The 10,246-nt window shown below is 37.5% G+C and overlaps 1 protein-coding gene across 1 annotated transcript; it reads left to right on the plus strand.

Annotated features, from left to right (window-relative positions):
* Nucleotides 1-1,640: 1,640 nt before the first annotated feature.
* On the plus strand, nt 1,641-5,151 carry LOC107571426 (gamma-glutamylaminecyclotransferase C-like). Its single transcript, XM_016257751.1, has 3 exons — nt 1,641-1,670; nt 2,802-3,029; nt 4,513-5,151. Exons 2-3 carry the CDS (start codon nt 3,000-3,002, stop codon nt 5,008-5,010), a joined length of 528 nt encoding a protein of 175 aa, XP_016113237.1. The 5' UTR covers nt 1,641-1,670; nt 2,802-2,999; the 3' UTR covers nt 5,011-5,151.
* The last annotated feature ends 5,095 nt before the right edge of the window (nt 5,152-10,246 follow it).

A 10,246-nucleotide genomic window follows, 5' to 3' on the forward strand; every position in this document is an offset into this window, starting at 1 on the left:
CTCAGGTCTGATGGTTCTTTTGATTTGTGCCATTTTCTCTCTGCTGCCCTTTGGTCTGATGCTCACGAAGAACATCGGATAACCAGGGGTTAGAGGAGGAGAGAGGACAAATATCATCTAGACAAGAGGTTAAAGTAGAGCATAAAGTGTCAGTTGCTGCATTCACATTCAGAGATGAGAAATGGGTAGGTGAGGGAAGAGAGAAGGATAATACAGAGGAAAGATGGGAGGGGGAAAGGGAGCGTAGGTTTCGTCTAAAAGTAACCGGTATAGGGGTTGGTGGCACACAGTTAACAAAATGCAGTTTAAATGTAATGAAGAAATGATCAGAGATATGTAGGGGTTTTACCAAAATGTCTGCAATACAATTACATGTGTAAATTAAGTCAAGTTGGTTGCCTGATTTGTGCGTGCTTGTAGTGGTAAGTCATTTGAGATCAAATGAAGCAAGGAGTGAATGGAAGTCTGTAGCACAAGGCTTGTCCAGATTAATGTTGAAGTCCCCAAAGACTAAAAGTGGACTGCCATCCTCCGGGAATGAGGACAGCAGCCCATCCAGCTCCTCTAAAGGCTTGTCCAGATTAATGTTGAAGTCCCCAAAGACTAAAAGTGGACTGCCATCCTCCGGGAATGAGGACAGCAGCCCATCCAGCTCCTCTAAGAATGTGCCCAGTTGCCCAGGAGGGCGGTAAATTACCACAGCCTGGAGTTTTATAGGAGCTGTTACAGTAATCGCATAAGATTCAAAAGAGTTTTAATTGCATAGGGGAGAGTGGGTTGAGTATTTCCACTTGTTAGAAATGAGCAGACCAGTGCCCCCACCCCGGCCAACCTGACGGGAGGTGTGAGAGAAAGATACATTTTTACATAGAGCAGCTGGGGTTGCTGAGTCTTCTGGACGAATCCAGGTCTCAGTCAAGCCCAAGATGCTGAGTGTGGATTGTAAAGAAAAAGCAGAAATGAAGTCTGCTTTGTTGACAGCTGACTGACAATTCCAGAGACCCACAGAGAAAGAGAGAGGTGCAGTAGAGGATGTAGAGATATATAACAATCACAAAATAATTAGGCAGCTGTTTCATCAACAAGACCACAAAATGAGCACGTTTCATCAATATCAAGATATTTACAGATGGATGGATTGAACCTGTTGCTCTTATCTTTTGCTTTTACGCTGTTGGGCTTGTTTATAATGTTGTTGGTCACATGATAATGTCAACATGGCGGATGCTGTCCGGATCACATTCATACTTAACACATTTAGGCTATAGAGTGCATACTCTTTTAGCGCTTGTTAAGTAAGTACTTAAGTACCTGCTCAGAGAGTATGCGGCTTTGGACGCAGGTGATGTGTTTATCCTCTGATATGTTACACAAGCACTTCTAGTGCTCTCTGTCTTGTTCACCTTAATCACTTTCACCTTCTTTTATCCATTCTAAAGGACTCCATTTCCCTCAACGAAGGCTGCATCTGAAATCACATACTCTCTGAGCAGGTACTTAATTTCAATAAGAACTTACTTAACAAGCACTAAAACAGTACATACCGTATAGCCTAAATGCGTGAAGTATTTCCCAGATGAATCAGCAAGGAAAGAAGAAACACAGAAACACAGAAAGGGGCAGAAAGTGAAAGGTATGATCTAGGAACACTGCAGACAGACCCAAAGCAGGTGAAGCTTCAGAAGTATCCCTTTACCCAATTAAGAACACATTAGAGAGCTTTTAATAAGAACTGGCTAGATGAATTTCAATGGCTTGAGTACTCATTATCCAGAAATTCTGCATGCTGCTTTTCTTGTCGTCTCTTTGGGAAGCATCATTTTCGAAACAGCAAAGACACATTAACAAGTGCAGGATTCTCCAACTGGAAAAGGGCTTTAGAATCATTCAGAGAGCATGAACAAAGTAGTCTTCACAACAGCCAAACACATGGAGATATTACAGCTTCTTAGTGCCAGTGTAGGAGAAATAACTGCGAGACGTGAATACCTCCATGCTCTGACTGGTATATCTTTGTAGAGTAAAAGTATGTCAGTGCAATGCTTAGTGTTTCCTTCTTAACATCCTTATTTTACCAGGACTAGAGTGTGGCCAGTAAGCTTGATGGAAAAGAAAAGCGAGAGACAGAGACAGAGACAAGGTGTGATAGAGACAAAGCATCAACAGAATAGTATATAAAAAAGAAATGGACTGATGTTTCTGCTATCGATGGCTGCAGCAGTGCACATGTTGAACTCTGCTGTTACTTTTGTCTGTTAATCTAACATCTTGGAATGTCTGGTGTTCACTTTGGCATGCATTATTGCATTTTTGTTGATGAGTATGATAATTTGTAAGCAGCTTCATAATTAGACAAGCAATAACAGCTTCATGGGGTCGCTATTGTAGATTTTAAACCTGTTCTGTATTAAGAATGATTGTGGATTAATGTTTGCAGTTTAACTCAGTGTCACGTTGTGACTTTTTTATTTTAATAAGCTAGAAATATTTACCTTTTTTAAAGAATAAAGCCACTTAGTCAGTGTAACTTTATTTCTAGAACCTCCCCTGGTAGGCTATAACTTAATGTATTATTACATTGAATAAACTATATTACGTTTATTGTAAAAAAAAAAAAATATATATATATATATATAATACGTTTTTTATATTTTAAGCATTTTCATCGTTAAATGTTAATATTAGTATTCTGCTAATAAACAATGTATTTAAAAATATGCTTTGACAGCGCCTTCTGTTTTTGCTGTATGCATGTTATTATGTATAATTCTCTGTTGATGCACAGTTTCTTTGCTCTGCAGTGAGATCTGATGTTTACTGTATTTCTGCTGAAATGCAAACTGAAAGTATCTTCACAGAAAACCCCGCCCATCCCTCATGTGACGTCACATTTCCTCATTTTATAACGTTGTGGAACACGGAAGGTTTGGTTGAAGTTCATTGAGTTTGTTTCAGCAGTTCGTTCTTGTTTTCTCTCAAACTCACAGTTTGATCTTTGGATGATGAAAGTATTCATTATTATAGTATCGGTAAGAGAAACAGTGTTCTTCTGGTTTAGATGTTTATTGGATGGTGAAGCATGTGCGGTGTGTTTACGTGAGATACATTATCAACACTTATTTAAAATCATCGAGCATTTAATGCATCATATCATCTGTGTTGTTACTCTGTTTTCATGTAAACTGTGAAATAATGTTTGATCATCTGCAGTTTTAAATGAACATATGTCAGCTTGGCATTAATAGAATAAAAGTCCCTTGCAACTTTACAATCTGAAAACATGCAAGGCAAAACTCGTTTGATCATTAAATATGCACACATTTGTAAGAATAATAGTCGTCCAAGGCACTGGAATCTTATTCAAAAAGTTTTAAAAAGCCTTTATTTCATCATGGCTATAAGTTTTAAAAACAGGTGACAAGTGCACAGCTAGGCGTTGTGGCTATTTTGCCTTCATCAGGGTGTGAGTAACAAACACAATCTGAGTTCATTTTGAGCAGCAATTAATTATTCAAATAACAATTCTACACAGGACAATACTATAATACTTATTACAGTAAGTATAATACTTGTAGCCATGATGAAATAAAGGCTTTTTAAAACTTTTTGAATAAGATTCGAGTGCCTTGGACGACTATTATTCTTACGAGTTGAATCATCCCTTGCACCCAAAGAGCAACCCTATACCCCTACACCTCTTTTGCATTCTTTATTTCGAGGAATTAAGGATGTTGATGCACATATTTGTATTTGTTTATGCTTTTATTTTGTAATCAACTACTATTGTCAGATCTATATATTAACATATTTAATATGTAATTAACTTTTTATTTTATTAATTACATATACAAAAAAATTACAATTAAACACTAAAAATGTCAATAATGTGTAAAATACATTTTACTTTTAGATAAAGATAGTTGAGAGTCGCATGTGTTTTGGCATATTTGTGCAAACAAGTACAATTGTCTACAATAACTACATAACTTCACTACTTCTAAACATTCTTCCATCGCTTGAGCCATCAATGCAAAATGGTTCATTCAGTTATCAAAATATGTCTGATATGCATGTTTATTAAATAACAATGTTTGACATGGAATTGTTGTAATGTCTGCTAAGTTGGCAATTGGCTTGCCATTGTAATGAAATAGGAATTATAATCTTGCCAATCAGTCAAGTTTGGAATCATATAATTGGAGTTTGCCCAGCACAATCCCTACTGTTTTTGAACAAGGAGGAACATCACAACCCTGAACAGCAGTGCTGTATTTTGAGAAAGTTGTATATTTGTACAGCATATTTATCTGTGTTACATGTAAACTGAACATTCACAGTTGCTTTGTTGTGGAAGAGCAGGAGGGAGTACAATAGAGTGTGTAAAAATGTACAAGCAATGGTGAATTATACATGTAACACATTTCTACAAAAAGTAATGTTCTGTATAAATAAAGACCTGTAATTGTCGGTGAGTTAATTTTGAATGCTAATGAAGCGTCTCTTTCTCCACAGCTCATTGTAAATGTGGTGTGTACCGTGGTTCACATGCATCATGTCTTTGTCTACGGCACACTGAAGAAAGGCCAGCCCAACCACTTCGAGATGCTGGATGCTGCCAACGGTCAGGCCAAGTTACTCGCTCGCACTCGAACCGTAGAGCGATTCCCGCTCGTGATCGCCACCAATAACAACTACCCCTTCCTGCTCAATAAGACCGGGACGGGTCAGCGCGTCCACGGCGAGATCTACTGCGTGGACCAGAAGATGCTGGACTTCCTGGACGAGTTTGAAGATGTTCCTAAGTTGTACCAGCGCACCACGGTCCAGCTGGAGGTGCAGGCCGGGGACGGTGAAGGAGAAAACACACTGAAACCTGGAAGCATCGTGGAAGCGTTTATGTACAGCACGAATAAATATAAACCTGAGTGGCTCCAGAAACCAACATATGAGAGTTATGATACGTACGGTGATCACGGACTGCAATATCATGAGGACACAAACCCTGAGTAATGACTGTACAGATGCTGCTTACCAGGGTCCAAAGTTAACATTTTACCAACCTGTCAGTGTCACGTCAGTTTACCATTTACATGTTTTACAACAAACTTACCTTGCATTTTGTACATTTTATATATAAATTTTACACACACACACACACACACATATATAGGTATGTATATATTTTTAGCATGTTAGAATTAAATAAACAATAATGAAGTTATTTAATACTGAGAGTTCACTGAAAGTTTTGAAAATAACCATAAATCAATCACTCTTTTATTTTATTTAATAAAATAAAGGCAAGGCATATCGGCATCATTTTTCATACCGGGCCGATGTTTACATTGTAAGCCATTATCGGCCGATTCTAATAATGTTCCAATAATATTGTGCATCCCAAATATATATATATATACTGTATATATGCGAGACATAGTGCAGCAAAATGTCAAGGGTGCATTTTTTTGCACAAAACATTGGAAAAGCGGTGAATTACGATTAAAAACAACCATTTTATTTCAATACCTAAGTGTTTTTTTTTCAGATTATTTTCCTCCATTATGTTTTACTTACAATTAGAATAGGTATATGATCCTGTAAAAGTCGATATGACTTTTGATCTTCGGTCAGTGGTAACTGCCATTTCAAATTAGTAAAATATAAAATGCAGAGTATAGAAATAGTGCTGACAATCTCTTCATTTTTAATAAAATTAAACAGGATATTCTGATTAATCACAATTAACTGCATAGAATATAACTGCCGAGGAAGACAACCAAATGCCCAAAATAAACAATTCAAAAACATTATTGTTGGATGTGGATGTACTTTTAAATAGTAGTATATTTAGAAATACTTTAGCATGTGCAGTATGATAATGCACCAGGCAATATGTTATTATTGGAAATAAATATAAACATTTTACTCATTTACTTGTTATAGCACAATATGTAAAATATGAAAAGAGGGGTAAGATCCTACCAGGGGTGCCACTATAGTTTCTGGGCCCCTGAACAGCATATTCTTATTAATATTTATATATATATTTTTAAGTGCCATTCATGGAAAATACTAAATCATCTATAATATTTTATTTTGAAAATGTAGTTGAATACTTGAATAACCGATGACAGAGAAAGCAGAATCCCAGAGAAAGGGACTCATCTGAAGGGGGAAATTATAACTCATGCAGGCATATTATAAACAGGAATGTTTTGAAAGGCTTGTGGGCGAGACTGAAAGGAACAAAAATGAAATATTTCTGGAAAAACCTTAAAGGGTCATGAAACCCCCTGTTTCAGCACTGGTTAGTTCTCACTACAGTTTAAAGGGGTCATATGTTGCGATTTACAATTTTTCCTTTCTCTTTGGAGTGTTACAAGCTCTTGGTGCATAAAGAAAATCTGTAAAGTTGCAAAGACTAAAGTCTCAAATCCAAAGAGATATTCTTTATAAAAGTTAAGAGTCAGCCACGCCTACCTAAAACGCCTCGTTCTAACACGCCCCCACATGTCTACGTCACTATGTGGGAAGATTTGCATAACACCGCCCAAATGTTCACGCAAAGAAAGAAGGCGTAACTTTTATTCTCGCTGTAGTATTGTTGCTGCCGTCGCCGTCATGTCGTGAAGACGCTGTGTGTTTCGTTGTGAAAGCGAAACTACTTTGTTTGGTCTTCCAAAAGAGGACGATATCTGCTTCGTCATGACTGGAGCTGATCTGTGCTGGTCGCTGAGGAAATACATCAACTTTCACCGTGGACAAAGCGGAGTCCAGCCTGGGGTCGTCACATGTGATTGCCGCTCATTCGTCGGATCCTCCGGGCGTGCCGTTCTCGACCCCGCCGCCTCAGCTCACTCTAGCCACGTAAAAAGACAGTATAAGTCATTATAATCAGTAATTATGTCCCCACTGGATGCAACAAATGCCTCATTTATAATGGGTTTGAATGGTTTTGTCTCGTTGCTCCGGCCGGACAGGGCATCACAGTATGTGAAGGGCGTCACATTTCCGTCACACGCTTGAGGTATTTGACCAATCACAACGCACTGGATAGCTGGCCAATCAGAGCACACCTCGCTTTTCAGAACGATGAGCTTTGTAAAAATCTACGCGTTTCAGAAAGGCGGAGCATAGAGGAGAAACAATAATGTACATTATGTGGAAAATAATGTGTTTTTTTTACTTTAAACCGCATAAACACATTTCCTTACACCAAATACACAAAATAATGTTCTTTTTAGCAACATCATATGACCCCTTTAATGTGAGCGCACTCTCTCCGGGCGAGAGCAGCGTGTATCTGAGCACGCGCGTCCGGTTTTGTGTGAGAGCAAAAGAAATACGCTCTCGACATTTGTCATTAAAGGGGTCATATGCTGCTTTTTTAAAGATCATTATTTTGTGTATTTGGTGTAACAGAATATGTTGACATGCTTTATCTCTCGTGTGTTTCACATGCACATGTACGTGAGAGGATGAATCCTCTCTCCTTCAAGCGAGTTCTGGACACTAATGAAGAGTTTAGCAGTGACTTGATCACAGACGGTCCTTCTTCAGACCAACATTATGGGTTATACATTTTTTAGGATGCAATTTTTTTCTGAAATGCAGCTATTAATGTTATTTCTGAGCAAATAAGAGCAAAATATTTGCTTTTCCGTTTGATATTATGCAACTTGTCATGTTTGTAAAATCGCATCATGTCTGCATTACAGTAAATCACAAATAAAATAATGTTTTTGATCAATAGCAGTGGTGAAGCAGTAATTTATTCTCTCTTATCTAATAAACATTGTTTTTTGTCTGCTATACTGGTCTGTTATTTTGCATCTGGTATCGGTGGCTGTCGTGTGTAAATGATGCCTGCTTTATTCACATCCTTCATTTTATTTTCCAAGTTCAACATGAATTTGTCTCATCACGGCTCACACAGCTTGTCTAAATTGTCCTAAATTGCACAACACATCCATTTCAAGCTATTTGTTATCAGAGTTCTTCCCCTTCGCACTACTTCTGAGCGGGCAAGGCAATAGGCTACTTTTGATTTAATCATTTACCATGAATTATGATCCGATGGTGTCTGAAGATAAAGAAAATGACTCACGGTCACATAATGACGCACAGCCTATTAGGACAGAGATTTCTAAGAAATGACTTGTATAGACTGTGCATGATCTTTTGTTCTTGCTAAGTTTTAGAGAATCTGCCTAAATATCATCTCACGTGTGTCTACACGTTACTTTTTCATGTTATTTTCTTCAGCACCTGTAGCCCTTCCTCAGTCTTACAGGAGTTTTGCCGCTGGCTCTTCATCGGAACATTGGCCCGGGATTGACTGCATTTTTTTACAGTTACAGGAAAATTTCTTCACGTAAAAACAGAGCTGAACAATCTTACCTATCGGGCACCTTGATATCAATTTGACGTCAAAGGCAAGGCAAGGCAAGTTTATTTATATAGCACATTTCACGCACAATGGTAATTCAAAGTGCTTAACATAAAAGATTATAGTCAAGATATTAGTATATTAATATATAAATATTAGTCAAGATTTGATCAAGATGCTGTAACATCATTTTAAATTCAGTTTGGATGGCAGTTTCTTCCAGTTGAAATTGGGTGAAAATAGGAAGTTAATCCCACACTGAAAGTTTATTGTATATGTAGGCCAGTATGTTTGATGTTCACTTTAAATCATATCAACGTCATGTCAAGTTTCTGACATCAGTTTGATTTGCGTAATTGACCTGTTTTTTTTTAAAGTCAATTTTGATGTCAATTTGATGTCTTTTCAACATCAGCTGCCCACAGACATTATGTAGGAGAGACCGGGAATTGTTTATACATCACTATCACAAACGACAGCAACATTTAGGGGAGAGTGGGGACGGTTGCAACTTGGCTTATTTCTTCAATAAGGAAAAAGCTACAGTGATGACCTTAACATGCTTAGTTGTTTAGTTAGCCCCTCATCCTACCTGGAAGACATCAGCCATTTGTGACCATTCCTTCTACAAAAACATACAATTTTAATCTGTGTTTTCTTTCAATAGACATGTGTCAAAAATATTTTGTCAAGCTAATATACCAAGTTTTATCACGGCTGTCAGTGTTGGGATGGTTGTTGGGAACGTTGTTGCAACACTTCCCATCATGCTGTCCTTTACCACAACACTAATGTAAAAGCTTGCCATAACATTACAAAATAATTTCAATAGTTTAAAAATCAGTTTGAGTGTGGTGGAATAATTTCCTTCACTCACTCTCTCTCTCTCTCTCACACACACTTATAAAGTCAGATGCATAAAATGGTAGATTTGTCTAATTTGAATCTTTAAAAGTAAGACTGATTACCTGGTTAACTGCTAGTTAGTCAAACTAGTTCTTAAGACACAGTCTTAAAGGGGTCATATGATGCGATTTCAAGTTTTCCTTTCTCTTTGGAGTGTTACAAGCTGATTGTGCATAGATAAGATCCCTGAAGTTGCAAAGACTAAAGTCTCAAAACCAGACTGCACTTATCGGAAGGAGGGGCTTTGTAGAAAACAAAGCATTTGAGAGAGGCGGGGCATAGAGGACCTACAATAATGTACAGTATTTGAAAAATAATGTGTTTTTTGAACATTAAAGCATGTCAACATATTCTGTTACACCAAATACACAAAATAATGATCCTTAAAAAAGCATCATATGACCCCTTTAACATATAGTGGCTATGTTTATGCAACTGGCCCTAGTTCAGTAAACTTTCACAGATGTTAACAGAAGTAGGCAATCATTAAATTTCAGTGTCTTGATTTTGATTAAATTAATATTTTGTAGTTCAGATGTACTGTAATAATTAACCAAAACATGGTTGTTACTTGTTTTTTTTCCATTTACTATTCTTAGTTTTTATACAGCCAATTTAACTTATTGAAGACTCTGTCTGTGCACAAATAAAATAAAGATGTTGCAAAATTATATTTAAGAAATTATTTTAATTAAATTTTAATGAATGTTGCAACAGTCCCCTTTTATGGGGTCAGCTCCAGTGTGCTCGTTAAATTCCAACAGCGCGGTTTTAGGACTCCGCTGCCGAGCATTCATCTGGCGAATCTCTGCTCCCTAGCAAATAAATCAGACGAACTACGACTCCTCACCCGCACAAACAGGGACTTTTTAAACTCCGCTGCGCTCTGCTTCATGGAAACCTGGCTGAACGGAGCCATCCCGGACAGCGCGTTACATCTAATGGGCTTCC

Source organism: Sinocyclocheilus grahami, unplaced genomic scaffold, assembly GCF_001515645.1.
Source record: "Sinocyclocheilus grahami isolate Dianchi unplaced genomic scaffold, SAMN03320097.WGS_v1.1 scaffold1592.1, whole genome shotgun sequence".
Classification (NCBI taxonomy): domain Eukaryota; kingdom Metazoa; phylum Chordata; class Actinopteri; order Cypriniformes; family Cyprinidae; genus Sinocyclocheilus; species Sinocyclocheilus grahami.

What these genes read in the sequence shown, in the direction of transcription:
- LOC107571426 (XM_016257751.1), top strand. Translation starts at nt 3,000, where the DNA reads ATGATGAAAGTATTCATTATTATAGTATCG. An exon ending in TATTCATTATTATAGTATCG is followed by an intron (nt 3,030 to 4,512) that starts GTAAGAGAAACA and finishes CTTTCTCCACAG; the next exon opens with CTCATTGTAAATGTGGTGTG.